This window comes from Falco biarmicus, chromosome 2 (genome assembly GCF_023638135.1).
Source record: "Falco biarmicus isolate bFalBia1 chromosome 2, bFalBia1.pri, whole genome shotgun sequence".
NCBI lineage: Eukaryota > Metazoa > Chordata > Aves > Falconiformes > Falconidae > Falco > Falco biarmicus.
Window position 1 is genome coordinate 45,390,851 of NC_079289.1, and position 18,942 is coordinate 45,409,792.

The 18,942-nt window shown below is 36.6% G+C and overlaps 1 protein-coding gene across 1 annotated transcript in view; it reads left to right on the forward strand.

The window, feature by feature from the left end:
• Positions 1-18,942, forward strand: part of UCHL3 (ubiquitin C-terminal hydrolase L3) — a 45,609-nt gene that overhangs the window by 1,315 nt on the left and 25,352 nt on the right. The window contains exons 3-6 of the mRNA XM_056328759.1: positions 11,690-11,818; positions 14,951-15,107; positions 15,493-15,578; positions 16,648-16,695. Of these exons, the coding sequence (XP_056184734.1) occupies positions 11,690-11,818; positions 14,951-15,107; positions 15,493-15,578; positions 16,648-16,695 (420 nt within the window). The remainder of the gene's footprint in view (positions 1-11,689; positions 11,819-14,950; positions 15,108-15,492; positions 15,579-16,647; positions 16,696-18,942) is intronic.

Below are 18,942 nucleotides of genomic sequence, written 5' to 3' on the forward strand. Positions count from 1 at the left end.
ACTGTATTGTTGAAGTATTTTGGAAATCAGGAATTTCTGTGTGTGAAAAATGTTTTGTTTGTTGTTGTAGTAATACACTGCGTCTTCAGGAGAGCAAAAAGTTATTTGATGCTGCGTCATTTTGTACTTTGCTTTATAGTTTCCTAGAACAAATAATTTTATAATTTTTACAGTATTGCTACTGTGGAGAGTTCTTAATCCTAGTCCTCAATTAAAATTAACAGCCTTTCGTGGGAGTTTTTCTTGGATGTGTGTTATAATCTCCTTAAGTTTTAGACTTCTTTTAAGTTTTGTAATTCAGAGACTAGATTCCTGTTTAGAAGGAAGTAAGTATGAGTAAATGACTAGTACAATTTCAAATTCTCTAACATCGCTTTCCAGATGTTGATGTTGAGATGAGCTCGTTACAGTTAATTTAAGCTGTAAAGTATAAACTGAGGAGGAAAAACAATGTTACTTTTTTAAAAAAAATCTGAATTATCTTCTGCCACTACGTTTGTTATACAGAGTAAATCCTGAAAAAACACTAAATGAACAACTTAAGCATGTTGAAAATCTGGCTGTCTTGCCCATTGGCTTTTTGTTGATAATGGATATCTGTCAGTTGTGGGTGATCATGGATTATTGGAATTTTCATTCTGCAAGGATTTTCTTCTTAATATTCCTGTACAGAAAAGGCCACTTTAGACCACTTAGACTTGCTCCTTCACTGTATTTTGCCAGTCTTAACTTAGCAGTGGTTGTTGCTACTATCTAGACTAAGAGATTTATATTAAAAAGAAAAGAAAAAATGGTCAGTGTTGAATATGAATACACTTTGCATTGTTAGTCATTGTTCTTTTAATCTCATCAGTACAGTGGTAAGCTGTAAGAACAAGGCTATTAGTCACAAGTTGCTCATATCCTGCTTATGTTTAGAACAACAATAATAGTAATTTGAGATTCAAATGAAGTTGCAAATGCTTTTTAAAAAAATCCTGTCAAGTTAATTGCAAGGACAGACTGGTTTTTTTGTGGTACTCTGTGTTGTGTTCTCTAAAATATTCTAGAATTCCTCAGGATTTTAAAAAACCCACAAACTAACAATGGTGTGCCCTTAATAGCTGTAATGTATTAAGATACATACACATAAAGAGATACATCTAGTAGTATTTTTTTACACAGATATCTAGACATGTGTTTCTTGGTGTTTTGGGGTTGGGTTTCTTGCTGTTTTTTTAAAAATTGTATTTTGTTTGTTTTACTTGAGTGTTACACTGTCCTTGCAATGTACTACTCTTAGTGTTAATGTTATTGCCAGGTGTGTGAGTGAACTCTTAAAACTAAAAAAAATTCCATTCACCTGTAAGGTGTGTGGATTCTTAAGTCTTAGTTTGTAGTCAGAACTGTCATTACAGTTTAACAAATGGTTAGCCTATTTTGGTTATTGTACAAATCATACCCTATTTTAATAGTAACTGGAAAGAAAATGTACTAAATACAGGTTAATTTGCATTTAATATGTGCTTACTATGCTGTGTGCTCTCTGGTTTTGACATGTAAGTTGCAAGTTTGAGACTTTAAATCTTTGTGGTTGGAATTCAGACAATAATGGAGAAGTACTGGTATTTCTCAGGGTATGTGAAATCTTTTCAAACTATCTTGCAAGCTTTTCTCTATCTGAAAGCATTTATGCTGTAATACAAGTCTAGGAATTTCTAAATCCTTGGTGTATATATAGGACCTCTCTTCGTGCATATGTGTTAGAATTATTTAAAGGTTCAGAAACTGACTGAGGATAAACAGGGATATTCTTTTTTAGCTTGAAAGATTTACAATGGCAGTGACTCACTCGAAATACCACAGCCACCTATCTGTTGTGGTATTTTTAAGAGAGAAGTCAGCATACTTAGATGTACCATATAGTGCTAATATAATTGTCACGATGCCTTTTTTTTTTCTCCTCCCCTTCAACACTGATAGGATGAATTGTTAGTCCACCTCTGATACAGAAGGTGTTGATGATTCAGCTTTTACAAAGCTCCACTTTGTGTACAGTGATGATTGGGAGTGGTTCCTTTTCTTTCACCTTCAACTGAATCTCTTATGAAACCTTCCCCACTAATGGGAGAGAGAAAGCAAGAAAATGGGATTTATCTGCCCACTGTTTACCATATTATATTTGGCTGTGTATGTTCTCAATTTCTTCTACACACACACAAAAGCAAAACCAAAAAAAAAAAACAAAAATGCAACAACAAAAAACCTCACCAACCCCCAAAACCAGACTGCAACAAATTATTGCAGTGAAAAGGCCAGACACAAACTGATTGTTCATGATGTCACTTCAGTTTGGCTTGCAACCCATGACTGATTTCCTAGCATGCACAGATAAACACAAAAGTAGTATTGGTTGTTATCTTTTTTGATCTTCTACCTTTCTTCATTCTCTCTTACCTTTCTTCATCTCACGTGCTCTAAGAAACACCCCTACTTTCTACATAAGGTACCATTTCAACTCAAGCATTGGCTTCAGGTAGTTCAGGTTAAACAACTGGGAGGTGACTGGCTTGGGTTTCTCTTGCCACCTGAGGGCTTACTTCCTGGTTCTTAGCTACCTTCCAGCATTTTTTCCAGGCCTTTGATCCTACCTTTTTTTTTTTCCCAAATCCATTAATGTACTGAGACTCAGCTACATACAGAAATTAATTTTAGTCCATGGGTGACCTTGACAGCTGTGACTTTAGAGTCACGGGGGCAATAAAGATCACAAAACATAGCACAAATGGCAGAAACTGGATACAGCCAGTCTTCACCCAGTCACGGACCACATTTTTTAAGGGTGTTGGGGAGACACAATGTAAGTATTCTGAGGAAACAAACTTTACTCTTCCTAAAAGGTCTTTCAACTTTATGAACTCTTTAACATTATCACACAAGCTTTCCCAAAAGAAAGCCCTAGGGATGGAAGTAACTGAAAGTGCCCACGATTCCTGATGTGCAGGGTGAAAATACTTGTAGATGAGCTGTGTTGGAGTGGAAGCATGTTGGATGTGAAGAAACAGAGATGTCCTGAAAATGCTTGGCTAAGCTTACTTTTTTACTTGGGAGTGGGGGAGTAGAGTTGAACTCTCTGTTGCAAGCAGAGTGGAAACAGTAGACATAGCATGCATGCCTGGAAAACAGCCTGTTACTATGAGCCTCAGAAGGCGAAAGACCAGGACTCAGTTTATGCCTTTCTGTAAAGAGAATACCCCCAGAAAGCCTTCCACAGAGCCAGCAAACGGGAATTGTTGAGGCTGTGGCATAGCATAGCAAAGAATAAGCCGAAGGACAAATACAAAGGGATTGTAGACATCCACTGTAAGATCACTTGTTGAATGGCTTCTAGTTTAAAATATCTCGAGCTATATAGACGTCTTCTTGAGTTTAAATGGGTAGATATGCTGTAAAAGGAAAATTGTAACTTGTTTTGGGGTTTAGAGCATTATATATATGAGTAGTTGAAGGATTGACTTAGATCTTCCTTTGTACATTCCTCAGTAACTGAAAGCTAAGAAAACCACGTATTGCATTTCTCTATTTGTACTTGCCACTTCTGGCCTTTTATTATGCTCTCTTTTGCTTAGTTTCTTCTTCTGTTTCAGTGACAAACTAAAAATTGTAACCATGAGACCCTTACTCTCTGGAACACTGTTTAAGGGAATGAGGTGCTACAGAGTGGAAAACCAAGCCATAGCAGTTCATGTGATAGGTTACTATATTGCACTGAAGATGCTTTTCCCCACTTTCGCGTTTTCCTTGGCTTAAAGGACAAGCAGAATCAGTAGAATCCAATTGTTGGTTTAGTATGCTGTAGAAATACTATCCATAAAAGCTTGTTTGGAGGAGTGGATTGGTATGGCTTGTGCCCAGTATGAATAATTTAGAGCATAGAAACAGGTCTCTGTTTTTCACAGTGTAATTTGGTGTCCTGTGCTGAACCAGTGGCTCAGTAGCTGCACCTCAGGACTCTGGAGCATTCTAAAACTCTCACTCACTGGGGTGGTTTCAAAGGAAGCCTGGGTCAGCTGGTTAGTTTGGGTTTTTCAGCACTTTGTATTGTTGCCTGTGTGATATCCTGGTTCAATATATGTGGCAGTACCAGTACCTGGGCATACTTAGTATTAAGTTTCAAAACTGCTTGATGGATATGTTAAAAAATAATATACCTCTCATGGTGAAGATCAGCTGTAATTCAGCAGTGCTCTTTGAGACACTCTGAAAAAAAACTAACTCAATTGGAAAGATAAAAATTTTGTGGGTGTAAGATCTCTCACATTTTTTATGAAGTTGAAAGTGTTCCCTTTTTTCCCCCTTCATTGCAAATTTTCTAAAAAAAGTTTAAAAAATTGTGATGATAAATGGGCTGTATTCTTTGAACTTTATTATGAGGTTCTGAAAATCAGTGTTTGAGGATATTTAAAGAATTTCTAATAAATATTGAATTTCCCAAATAAGTTTATTATAATGGAGCATCTCTTGCGTAAGCAAGACCATACTGTGGCCACTCTAACTGGGGAGTAGTTGGTAAAGAAGAGTAACGCACCTCATGTAAGTTACAGCCATTTATTTGCTTCTGGTATGCCTTTTGACCAGCTGTATAGAACTAAAGTTTCTACAGCTGCTGCCGTCTTGTCACATCAGTCAATTTGATTACTAGTCTGAAAGATGCGTTCTCTAAGACGTATTGATAAACGATCCCTTTATTTTAATTCCACAAATTCCATAATGAAAGAATTAAGAAATATATCCTCATAAGGCCCAAACAATAAAATACGGTTTGGGTGATTACCTTATTTCTAGAAAAGGATTTAACTTCTGAAACAAAGTATTTTGCTTTCAAGTCTTTATACATAATTTATAGGGGCATATTACAAAAATCTGTATTTATATTTGTAATATAGATTAGTAAGAATTGGATACTTAAAGGGCTGAATACAACCATGTATTTTTGGATTTTTATAAATTGTAATATAAGTGCTTTTCAGTGTGGGGTTTTTTTTTTTTTTTCTGGGTGATAACTCCCTAACACATCTTATGCAGTGACTTACGACTTCCTAGGTAAAAAGATAGCTTCGGTTTAATGAAGTGCCAAAAATTCTTGGGCTTTAACGAAAAAGTTACAAAATATTGGTTGTCTCACTTGGTTTATTTGGATGTAGTCCTCCCTGTTTCCTACAGCCATAGGCTTGTGTTTTGGTATTTGTGTGGTTTGTTTTTTGGGGTTTTTTTTTCAGAAGAAGGTCTTAACTGTGTTTTTGTTGTGATACAGCAATGCTTTAATGCGCTGAGCAGAAGTAGAATAAAATGTAGACTCTGTTGGTGTCTTGGCTTGCATTTGCATTAGGAAGAGGATTACAACAGTTGGTTCTTCCCACAAAAGCCCTTTGACTTTTGCATCTGAATGTATGGAAATGTTTGTGCTTTTTGCCAGTTTTATGGTTTCATGGTTCCAGCTTCTATACAAGTACTATAGTAAAATGTGGAAAACTCAGTCATTACTATGATGACTTAGTATTCAGAATGTGGCATTCTTGAATATTTGCAAATGCTGTCCCAACTTTAATTGCACCTAATTTTCAAAGTCCATCTTGTTTCAGTGTTTGTCCTCACTTTGTTTTTATGTGCAAGTGACAGTACAAAAGAGCACTGCTACTTCAGACTATTTAAATTGCACATTAACTACTCCAAAGTTTTCTGTTAAAATAAATTGCACCCTTACTTCTTCTTACCTCACTTACCCTTCCCACATCTCCAACAACCCCATAAATCACTTCTTCCTACTGGCTGCATAACTGTGTTGGCAGAAGTACTTCTATTTTACACTGCTGAAATCAAGTCTCATGAGTCAAGATGTTGCTAAGTTGCCTCTGTCCACTGGGTTTCCATTCTACTTTGAGGCTCTTTAAAAATAAATAAATAAGCATGAATTGTTTTTTTATAAATAAATAATTTTCATGAACCTTAAAGGTAGCCAATGTGCTTCAGAGCAGAATCAAGTATTAAAAATAACTGCTTTGTGCTTCTTTCAGGTCTAACAGTTAGTAGGTTAAAGTATTGGTACCAACAATGAAAGCAGTGTAGCTTATACCACATAGGTAACGTGCCTAAATGTGCTTATTGTAATGCTTTTTGCTATTAACTAACATTTAGACATACATATTTACAGTGCGTGGTGATTTAGAATAGCATAGGGTTGGCTGGAAGGGACTCTTAGAGTTCTGTAGTTCAGCCATGTTCTCTTCAAAACAGGTTGCTCAGGAACTTGTCAAGTTCTGAATTCCTGAAAGGATGGACTTCACAGCCTCCTGGGCAGCCTTGTACTAGTGTTTGACCATGATCGTTATTTTTAAAATTTAAATGCTTTCCTTATCAAGTTCAAATTTCCAGCGTTCCAGCCTCTGTCCATTGTTTCTCATTGTTCTATTGTCCACTGCTGAGTCTGTCTTCATCTTCTCTGCTCTCTCTCTTAGCTAGTTGAAAACAGTATTTCATAAGGCGCTTCCTTCTCACCTGGGGGGGGGGGGGGGAAGGAGAAATTGAGAAACGCACATAAGGAGGAGTGTGTGGAAAGTAATTTCAGAAGTGTTTTGTCTGATGGTTAGTTGGACCAGTGAAAAACCAAGAAGAGTTTCTTAGGAAGGTATTTTCATACAACAAGAAAAGAGATAACTGGAAGTATGGCAACAATCAGTAAAAATAAAGTTCTGAAAAAGTTAATAAACTAGATACAGGCATGCGTGATGTTTTTTCTTGTTGCTGTTACTGTTCTTCATGAGCCCCTGTAAGACTTCTGCAATGAAGCCAAGTATGGTTTTTTTTTCTTCTTTATCTAAGGATGCTCAAAGAGGTGTAAGTTAAGGAGTCAGCAATGTGATATGCAGTGACTGAAAAAGACTATCTAATACTCTCTTGTGCAGCTCTAGAGAAACATAAAGGTGCTATTTAACCTGAGTACTTATTAATAAGCTGAGAGAAAGAAAGCAGCTGAAAGTGAGTAAGCCCTCAGATACAATGTAAAGTACCCTTAACTGCTCTGTCCAGCAGGTATCTGTAGAATAAAATTGCTTGGATAATTACTGAATAATTGGAATACAAAGCACCAGAGGTCCCTCCCTATGAATGACACTGTCTAAAAAGCATGCAGAACTGCCTTCTGTCCTAAAACAGGAATGCTTTTGTCTGAGGGGAAGGGGTTGCTTCAGCTCCTGGTGCATAACTGACTCCTTTCTGTACCAGCATCTTTGTCTGGGCTAGGAAAAAGCTAGGAGACTGAGGGGGGGGGGGAAGGAGGTTTAATATAGTTATTACTAAGCTATTCATGCAGCTTCCCTAAACTGAAGCAGTTGCTTGTGACATCTTTTTCTGACCTTCCTGTGTTACATCTAACTAATATGCGGTTTTGTCCTTCTGAAGAACTCTTCCTGGTTCCTAATAACTTCTTATTCCTACAAAATTTCTTCTACCCAGCCTTGCTAAATACAGTCTTACCTTGCTTTTATCAATTCATAACAGTGGCAAAAAATTATTTATCTGGCTGTGTAATTGACTGAACTCTCTTTTTTTTTTTTCCCTTGCATGTCTCCACATTAAAAATAAGCTCTATATATTTGTTTTAAGAGTTCTTCCCATGCTGCCATCTATTATTCATCTGTTACCCATCTGCCAGTCTGTCTTACACAGGGGCTTATGCTTCCAGTTTTTATCATATACTTACTGAATTTTCAGAAGGATATATCTCCCCTCCTCCCAGGCCTGAAGGAAACCTTCTTGATAGACAGAGGCATCTCTTTTGCCTATTTTTGTCTCTCCTTAGTATTTTTTTCTTTTTTTCTGACAATTATACAATAAAGTTGTTAATGCTGCTCACATGTTTAACATCACTGCCTGTCATACTAAGCCTGTGCTCTTGCTGTTCCCTGTAATGCTGATCAGCACTTCTAGTCATCACTGTCATATACAGAAACGTACAATTCCTTAGATTGTAATGTTTCTAGGCAGTATGGTAACACAAAAGGCACCCTCTATCTGTAGAGTTTTAGTTATGCTGAATATTTCATTAAGGAGTTTGAGTAGCTGTTCTTGGGTTTAGGGAGCATTCTACTAATGTGGAGTTTGTGGCTTTGGTTTTTGATTTGGCTGGGTTGGTTGTTTTTTTTCCACAGTGGTGTAGAACAGGACAGGAGACCCTAAATCACTTATTTCTCCAGTAGCTCAATATGATCCTTCTAGCATTGCCTCTTCTAGGCAAGGGAAGTGATTGTCCCCCTGCACTCAGCACTGATGCGGCCACAGCTCCAACACTGTGTTCAGTTTTGGGCCCCTCACTACAGGAAGGACACTGAGGTGCTGGAGTGTGCCTGGAAAATGGCATTGAAGCCGGTGAAGGGTCTAGAGAACAAGTCTTATGAGCAGCAGCTGAAGGAACTGGGGTTGCTTAGCTTGGAGCAAAGGAAGCTGAGGGGAGACCTTACTGTTCTTTAGAATCACCTGGGAGGAGGCTGTAGTGAGGCAGAGGTCCGTCTCTTCTCCCAAAGAACAAGCGATAGGGCAAGAGGAAACTGCCTCAAGTTGCGCCAGAGGAGGTTTAGATTGGATATGAGGAAAATTTTCTTCACCAAAAGGGTTGTCAGGCATTGGAACAGGCTGGGCAGGGAAGTGGTTGAGTCCCCATCCCTGCAGGTATTTAAAAGATGTGTAGATGTGGCACTTGGGACATGGTTTAGCAGTGGACTTGGCAGTGCTAGGTTAACGGTTGGACTCAATGATCTTGAAGGTCTTTTCCAACCCCAATGATTCAATGATTCTGGTTGTGGGGTCTTTTTCTAAACTGAGTGTTGTTTTTATGTTGTTGGGGTTTTGTGTCCTTACTTCATGTAATCTTGCATAATAATAATAATTAATAATAAATTTTTTTTCTGGTTATGTTACTTTTTCCACAGTTCTGAATCACAGCAGTTAAAACGATGGAAAGATTAGTCATTTGCTTCATAAGGAAAGTGCTAGAAGTACAAACAGTATTTTAATGCACCTATATGCATACTACCTCCCCTTTTGCTTTTGTTTTTTTTGGTTAATCATAAAGTGGTAATTATTTTCACAACCTTGAGGGTTAGAATAGGAGTTCAAAATATACGTCTTCTGTTTCATCAGCTAGTAAACACTTAAAATTTTCCCTTTTCTCCATTTTCACTAAAACATAATATTTCGGCCTTCTTCCCAATCTTGGTAAGACTCAAAGATTGTACAGAACCAAAAGAGCTTAGTGCATTGCATAAGGAAATTCACTCAGAAGATTGCTTACTGTACTTCAAAACTACCTTGTTTTTTGAACTAGTCAAAAAGGCTAGATTCTACAAAGCCTTCGTTATGACTTGTGCACGGTTCCATAAACCTCTACATAAGGAAGGAAAATTTCCTTAAGAGCCTGATAAAGACACTTTATTACTGTAGATACACAGAAAAGCTGTATTTTTTCAAGATATTCTTTAAACTTTTTTCAAACTTAAATCACCTTTACTTGCCCTTTGTTTTGATGTCATGTCTTGCAGTGTAAAATGGAAAGAGAATAATGCATTTAAAACGGTAAAATTTTGGGGGTTGGTTGGTTTTTATTTCCCCCCCTCAAAACACTGGCTACAAACTGTAGCTTCATTCACTTAATAAACTTCAGGATATTTGTATTTTCTATTTTTTGCCCCTTTTGTAGCAAATATCCTTAAGTGTTACTGGTAAGAAATCTTCATCTTCCTTACTCTTTAGAAATCCTTGTTCTCCATACATTCAGCCTTTGTAGAAACTGTTTCCTTTATATCTCTTTTTAAGTATTGAGAGACAGCCCCTTTGCTATGTTTCCTGAAAGACAACCACTTTGCCTCTTGCCCATTACAAGTTGAAACTGGTATTTGAAGGGATCTCATGTTAGATGAAGACACTTGTCTTTTGTTGTATGTTCTCATGTTTTGTTTTACTAAAATACTCATTTTAGGTATTTCTCACAGTTATATAGGTATGAATCTACTAAAAAATGGTGTTACTGTTACTGAATTCTTGTGTGGATGTGTAAACCTGCACGCTAGGTGGATTATGGAAAGAAGAGAGTCATCTGTGCCTTTCATTTAGGCTTATCTTACGTTATTCTTAAGCATCTTTGCTGCAAATGTATCAATAAATAGATTTTCTCAAGTAGGGTTGAGCAGGAAGTATGATGAGGCTTTTAAAGTAATCTTTCCCCTCTAAGAAAGATAATGGGCAAATCACTCTGGTCTTTTACAGTATCACTTTTGGGAACAGTATCAAGAACTGCAGAGTTGAGTTTTGTTGGGAGCTTGCTAAAGAAATGCCTTAGGAGTTCATTGTTTTTCCATTAAAGAGGGTAGAGGAATATTGCTTGCTGCATGTTTTTTCAGGCATTTGAATTTACAGCTGTTTATCAGCAGACTCCTTATTTTAAACTTGAGAGCCCCAGGTGGCTGGATAAGACTTTTGTGTGGAATATGTTTTTTCAGTGAGAATATACAGTAAGTTATGAAACGCTGACTTCTTGGAAAATACATGGGGTTCCCACATCTTTAAGTTTTTCTCCAAAATGTATTACTTTTACCAGTAGAAGTAGTTTCAAATTAGGATTTGTGTATGCCACAGTGTACAGCTAGCTTTTCCTTATAATTATGAATGGTCAGTGTGTGTATAGAAACTAGTTTCTGAATTCAGTTAGGTTCTTCTAGACTGGTAATAGAAATACTTCAAATTATTTTAGATCATGCATAGTTAATAATTCTGCAGCTGTTATTGTGGTACATATCTGAGTAAAAGAAGAATATCTAATTAAAAAGTGAACACCCAATTGTAGGCTAAGGTTGTCAGAGCTTAGTAGGTGCTGCAGTCTCTTTCCTTCTTAAGTGGCTTAATGTTAGGTAAAAGATCCAAAATCACTTCTCGTATTCTGACACATAGCTATAATATAGGAAACATGATCAGAAAGCCTTTGGCTGAGATGCTGTTCAAATATTCTAAAAAAGCGACTGAGAATTACTTGAAGATTCATGATTAGTCTGGTACTTAATCCTTGTCTAATTCAAAATATGTTATTCTATCATAGTTTGAAAGGATTTTTCTTGTAAAAGAACACCTTAAAAAGTACACCTACTGAAATATATATCTTGTATCTCTTTGCTCAAAAGGTCATTAAAGATCACAACTTTTTGAGCTGCTAAAACCCAGCAGCTCCAATATAATGAGCGCTGGTGTCAGGTACTCTGTAGTACTCATGAGACAAATAATATCATGTTTATTCATATGTGCTCTGATCCATGATTTGTAGTTAGTGACTATTCAGTACTTCTGTATTTTATGACAAAACACTTTCAAAATGGCTGAAATCCTTTAATGCTTCAGTAAATAGCGCTAGGAGTGTTTTCACTTCCGTTTCATAAAGCTATTTATTTAAATAAAACATGGGGATTTTGAGTGTCATTGTTAGCGCTATGATTTGTTTAGCCTTATTTATTAATACTTGAGTCTCGTTTATTCTCCTTTATGCTCCTTAATTTTTGGAAAGTACGGGTTGTCGCAATGTATTTCACGCTGTAAATACTCTGTTATGTTTCTAAAAAGGTATGTATATGAGCATATTCATTTAGTAGTATTCTATTTTTTTCTTTTCCAGTTTCTCAAACAGTTAGGTATACATCCTGACTGGCAATTTGTAGATGTTTATGGTATGGAACCAGAACTGCTTAGCATGGTGCCAAGACCTGTCTGTGCAGTGCTGCTTCTCTTTCCAGTAACAGAAAAGGTAAATATCTATTTAAAAATTGGCTAATCACTTTTGTTGTAAATGAAATGGGAATGAACAACTTGAGTCTTGTACTTTGGTGTCATAAACAAGGTGTGACTCAAACCTTATTCCAGAGACCTCTTAATTAAAAAAACCAAAATGCTTCCTTCAGAATCTTCTTTTGATAATCTGATCTGTATATTTCCAATTTCTTTTCAAGTTGGAATGTGAACAGCTAATGTAGAAGCACAGACAAATACATCTCACATTTTTCTAATACAGACAATTGATGGTGGTTTTTTTTTAATATGCACTGTGAAATGGCTCAGATCCGCTACTTATAGCGAAAGCTACAATAGCTTAAGCAAATTAAGAGGTAGTGTGTAAGATTATATGAAATGTAACTACTTCTGGAGTTTTTGTACTGTTGCACTGACCAAACTTCAGTCCACTTCCAGTTCAGTCATCGGTACCAATATGGCTTTTGCTTCTTGGACTGATGGGGCATACTTCTAAAATGAGTTCCCCCTGCTTCTTCCTCTGTTAGACATCGAAATGCTTGATTTGATTAAATCTTCTAATCTGTGTTGTGATGTGTTTCTACGTAGCAAAGACATTCATCTTGCGTATCTCCTTTGAGTGTTATGTGAGTTGAAATGCATAATTCATAGTGATCTTCCAGTTTATAGAAATCTTATGTGATTGTGATAAGGTTAGCCAAAAAGTTTGAGGTGAATCTACCTAAACTTCTTCCTTCTAATGTGTGTCTCAACAAGAACACATGGTTTATAAGAACAAAGCAGTTAGCTATTAAAACTTAACTTCTACAACAAAACCTGTTTCGAGGGAAGAGTGACTAAGTTAGTAGTCTTACTCATCAGGTACTGCAAACTTCTGTGTTCACAGTTTCTCCATACAGCTATGCAGGCAGTCTTTTTCAGGCTTGATTTCAGCCACCTTGATAGTTTTGAATATAAGCAAAGTCTTAACTGTCCTCACCTGTCTTTGGGGTCTTTCCATCACCTTTAAGGCATTGTTTTCTGTGTTCTGTGGTTTCTGTCTGGCTGCTTGAGCTCCACATCTGAGCTCCTTCTGTGACTGTCACTTTTCTTTTGCCTCCCTGCCTGTGCAAACTTCCTTTCTTGGATCATGCTATGGGATCATCATCCCGTGGGAAAGAACAACTTTCCTCTTGTTCCAGAAGGTGTATCCAATTTCGTCCTGAGGAAGCATATGACAAACAGAACTGGAGAAACAGCATATGTTCTGTTGCATCGATCAATCACATTTGATCATCAGCCAAATATTTGAGACTTTCTACAGCATGTTGATACTTCAGAAACATAAGGGACAGAAGTGTTTCAACTGTTTAGCCCGAGTGTGTGAAGTCTGAATCTTTCATGTGGAAGTCACAATGTTCTGAAGCTTTTGTTGTTTAGTGTGAACTCCACGAGACTCTTGAGCGTTATTTTGTATTTCTGGAGTACTTCTCCCCTCCTCAGTCTCCCTTTCAATATGGCCTATTATATTCTGCTTTTATTTAGTTTATTATTTATTTATGTTTCCTGGCTCTGTCTACACTTATGAAAGTATGCCTCTTAGTTTTGCTGCCTTCGTAAATGCTTTTGTGTCATGCCTTTGCTCTTCTGTCTAGAGGTTCCTTTCTTTTGTGCTTCCTAGATACCAATTTGCTTAAACTTGCTTTTAGGGCAAGATATTCTTGTTGGCATACAGATAGTCTTAGGGTGCTTGTCCAGTTTAAAGGTCAGTGTCTTTTTTTTCTTAGTCTTCATTGTCTGTTCTAGACAGAGTGAATACTGTAAGGGTTGGGCGTTTGGGGCATAGTCCAACGAACATATGTGGGATAGGTTAGGAGGGACCTCTTGAGGTGATGATCTGCTCTAACCCTTGCTCAAAATTGTATTTCAGTATTCTCAATATTTATATGTTTGGTTTTGCCATGGAGTTTATTTTGGTGAGCGGGAAGCGAATGACAGCTATGTTGGTTACCCTCTGTAATCTGAACTTTTGTCCAATTATGCTCTCCGAAATTTGGGCTGGTTTTGTTAACTTGTAGATAAGTGGTACCATTCAGACAAGGTGTAAGCGTGGAATCGTGATGCTGGAAAAGTTCTTGTTTCTGTTTGTCACTGATGGTACACAGAGTCTGAGAGAAATTTCTCATGGGTTTTCAGGAATAGTTCCATGATAACACTCTGCATTCAAACTCTGCTTTTGTCACACTTGTATGAAAAGCCCATCTACTTCAATATTTTCTTTTTTGTCTGCAAAAGTACCTAGTAAAGAGGTAAAGGAGGAAGAAAGAACAGTGTTGTCTGGAATATTTGAAGTTTTCTTTCATTCTTTTCCTGTTTGAGATGAAAATCTTAAACACAAAAACCCACACAACAACAAAATCCCCCAACCAAATAATAAAAAAAAACCCACAAAAAATAACCCACCCCCTGCAGAAGAACCAACAAACCACAAGGAACAAAAAAACCCCCACAAAACCAACACACTGTTACACAGTATAACAGATTTTAGTCGGTTATGATCTTTATAAAACAAGTACTTTAGATTGTTCAATCAAACTAAATTACTACTTTTATTGTGGAAAATAAACATTCATTTTACAAATATGGCTTTTAAAGGGCCATTTTTGAGGCTGTAAGCATTATATAAATCTTTTTTTAAAATCCTGGAAAAAAATGAAATTTAAAAATGGAACTTGTAAGAATGTTTCATGCTGATTAAACACCTGAAGTATTATGGTTTGCTTGATAGCGCTTTGAGACCTCTGGCCTTAAAAGCTTTTTGTTGAAGAGAGATGGTGACAGGTGCTCAGATCAAGGAAATATTTTGAACATTTTTGAAATTAGATTAGATAACATAATATTTCAAAATTGTTTCAGCTGTGACTGGTTTTTGACTACTGACAAGGCATTGGTTTAAGAAATGATATAGAGCTGTTCAGTTGAGTAAGTTTACATGTACGTGTTGGACCACATCTGTTAAACATTTCAAATTGCAAGTTGAGTTTTGGTTGTTATTAGTTAGCTGTTGTTGCTTTTAAAATTACTTTTGCTTGAATACTGTAGCCAGTATCTATTTGTACTATATGTGAGACGTTTGTAACTTTCCTTGTAGTATGAAACCTTCAGAACAGAAGAAGAGGAGAGAATAAAAGCTAAGGGGCAAGATGTCAAGTCATCAGTGTATTTCATGAAGCAGACCATTAACAACGCTTGTGGAACAATTGGGCTAATTCATGCTATTGCAAACAACAGAGATAAAATGAACTTTGGTAAGTCTTTTTTTTGCCAGGTGGGTTTTGTTGGCTTTTCTCTTTTTTTTGTTAACTGTGGGGAGGCAGGGAGGGAAGGACACATTTTGTACTATTTTCTCTGAATGTAACTATTCATAAAGGACGATCTCTACAAAAGAACATTTTGACCTATAATTATAAAAACTATATTTCATACTAATACATGAACTAAAGAACTCAAAACATTGTGAACTGCCGCAGGTAGCAATTCCTTTTGCAGTCAGCCTTCAGTGTCTTAAAGATACAATGTAATTACATCTTTAAACCTTTCATTGGATGTAAGCATTCTATAAGCTTTGAATGAAGTTGGAGTTAAAGTGTGACTCTAATGATGTTTCTTTTGGTGTGTTTTTTTTTTTTTAAGAAACTAATTCTTCACTGAAAAAGTTCCTAGAAGATTCATTATCTATGACTCCTGAAGAGAGGGCCAAATATCTAGAAACTTATGAAGTTAGTATCGTGTGGTTTTACTTTTATTTAAAATGGTATAAGAATTACTTGTATGAGCTGGTGCTGTCCTTAGGACTTAATCCAGTGAAGAAGCACTTGAACAATTTGATTTTTACATGTGAGCTTGTGATCAGACAGTTGCTACAAAGAAAACCCTACGTTGGTGGGTTTTAAAGTATTCCTGCCTGCCAGCAGAATGGACTTTGTCAATGTTCCCTCATCCATGTTAATTCCCTGGCTTACTTTTAAGATTACTTTGAAATGGGTGACAGGCGTTTGTGATCTTTTTGGTGGGTTCAGGATGCAGTTTAATGGGCAGTCTAAGTTGATCTGGGCCAGCTGCTGAAGAGATGGTCCTTCTGCTGCCACCTTTCATTTGTGCCTTCTAGTTATCTTTCTTTCGGTTCTAGCAGTTTGGGGCACACAAAGAGCTGATTTGGATGAAATATAATCTCCTTTCCCTGCTACGCCAAGCAATTAGATGAGCTAGGTAAAAGTGTGGTTAGCCAGATTGTTAGTGCTGTTTGAAAAGATGCAGCAGAAACATCTGGCCAGTGGTAGAAGCGGAGACCAGTGTTGCTGCTTCTGATGGTAATGATGATCTCTCAAAATGAAAGTTTCTATGTTCTGAGTTCAATTGAAGCTTATTATGAAGTGCTCAGGAGTAAGGGTGTTAACATGTGGCTGAGGGAAGTAGTAACAAATATAAACAGTAGCGGTTTGATGACATTTTCTGTAGAAGTGTTGGACATGATGTTTGATCAGAGCTTCTATCTAAAGTATTTTGTCTGCTCACAAAGTGATACATATACCTCCAAAACACTTGCCTGTGGTGTTTTCTATGTGTAAAAGTGACATTACAAACTGTTAGGTATTTGATTTGAATTGACTGTGATGAAACTGAAATACTGGGCTTCCAAGATCCTTAGAAGTGGACATTTTTTTATTATAAGCACGGAACAAAAATAGTTACATTTATGGCATTTAATAAAATTAAGAGCATACAGTGATTCTTAAAACACTTAAAATCTCTCATTTAAAGTCTGATTGAAATATGTTTTAATTTTAGGCTATTCGTGTCACTCATGAATCCAGTGCCCATGAAGGTCAGACTGAGGTATTCCTTTTTTTAAAAAAAAACTATCTTTGTTAATAACTGCTTTGAGTTGACTGTAATTGAAATGAGTCATATATTAAAAGTTTACAGTAAAATGGAGACTATTGCTTGGTTTGCAGTATTGTGTCATTAGTCAAAAATCAGGCTACAAAATCAAGTGGCATTGTTGGGGCAGGGAACCAGACTTGAAGCTGGTGGTGGGTTGGGGGTATTTTAAGCTTTTGTGTAAGGTGTCATCTTTTCAGAGTAATTCAGCCAGCAATAGTGTTTTTAATGAAAGTTGAGGTTTTGATGTTGCAAATTAGTAGGTAAGACTGCAAGATCTATAGTAATCACACAAGTGGAACAAACATTTTACAAGTCTGGAAAGTTCTACTTCAGGAAAAGAAATAGTACAACACTTGGTTTGCCATTGTGTATGTGTTTTTTGTATACAAATACTAATTCAGATAAATTCTCACTAATACATGTATTTACAAGCTTTTTTCCCCCAACAGATTGGGTGATATATTTAAAAAAACCAAACACCACCCCCACCCCCCAAAATCCCACAAAACCAAAACTCAATTCCAAACCCAACAAAAAACCTTAACATAAATATAATTTTCACGTTCAACATTCTTCTGCTTCAGTTGTAGTAACTCAGTTTTCCATCTTCCTGGTTCAGATTTCAGTATCTGTTCCACAGAAAGAAAATTGATTAGACTGTCACTAGCACTGCTTTGTTTGAAAAAGAGAGGAACCCTCCTTTGTTTGACTGTGACTCCAGTGGCTCATCCACTTTTCTTTTTTTTTTTTTGAAGTACAGAAGGTAAGGTTTTCTCTCTTCTTATGGCTTGTGCAGTATCTTCTGAACAATGCAGGAGAAAGCAAAGCAGTCCTTTCTGCTCCCTCTTGCCCCATCGTCTGGAAATTAAAATTAAGAGGATTGTTTTAACCATTTCGGTTAGATACTGAACTGTCTTTGTGATACTTTCATTAAAAACACCACCACTCTTTCTTCTTATCTCTTTCTCTAAATTAATCAAAGTTTTATATTGCAAGAACAAATACCAGAACAAAACTGCATTTCTCTTCTTTTTCTAAGTGAGACTCTAAAAAAAATCTGGTCTGTTTTCTTTACAAATGAGTCCTTTTATAGATATTCTTGGCAAGCTCAGTATGAGAGAGGCTATGGAGATTATTCCCACAAATTGCTGAAGACTGAATCTTTTCTCTTTCACAAGAAAGGAACTTAGGAAGAATTTCTTTAGCGCTTCTGATGTACTGTGACATTCATACAGAGCATGGTTTGTCTCTGCATTCTTCTGGCAGAAATTATGGAATGATTGGGAAAGAAGTGCAAGGGCTTTGTAGTTCCTGAGAGTCTTTGTAGAGTCGGGAAGCATCTAAGTGATGATGGAATACCCTAACAAGTGACAGTTAACTTCTTGAGCTTTCACAAGTTAATTCGTTTCCTGATCAAGATAACCACAGTACAAAAGATTAATAATTACGTGGAAATATGAAGACTTTTTTCATAATAAAAATTTACAAGATTGTCCTAGCAACCATGTCTAAAGACACATTAAATAAGTAGTTTCCTTGCCAAATATTTATTATTACATTGTGCATAATTTAATCTGGAAGTAATTCAATATGGATATTCCTTAGACTGGTAAAATAACTTTTTCCTGTATTTCTGTTTCCAAAAGCTGAAATACTACAATGGTTAAGTACGTGTCTTAGGACCATTTTTCAGAATACTTCTGAACCATCAACCAAGAAGGGAAGAAATAAACAAGTTACCTTACTGGAACATCTAATTGCCTGAAGATCTGTCCTACCACAGTGTAGTTAAACGGGCAGCGCAGCCTCCCCTTTCCTCTGTACAGGAGGAATTTTTTTACTTTAAAGTACAGTTCTTCTTAAGCAACACAAAATCTGAAACATGAATATGCCGAGAAGTGTAATTGAGTGTTGGAGTGAGTTAATATCCTAGTTTTTTCCTTCCAGTGGTACATTTTAAATGTTGCTATATACATCTTAATGTACTGGTGAAGGAGCTGATGAACAGCCTGTCCTTAAAGATGCTAAAGTTAGCATATGCAGGTCCTACAAGGATGTAGACTTGTCCTGCAGGGTAAGTTCATAACTTGTAGCACCTTTGGAGCACGAGAGGAGAGAATCCCATAATTCCTGCATATCAGTTATTGTTACGATTACTTTCCTGAGAGTTTAAACTTCCTTTCAGAGCACTGGAAAGGA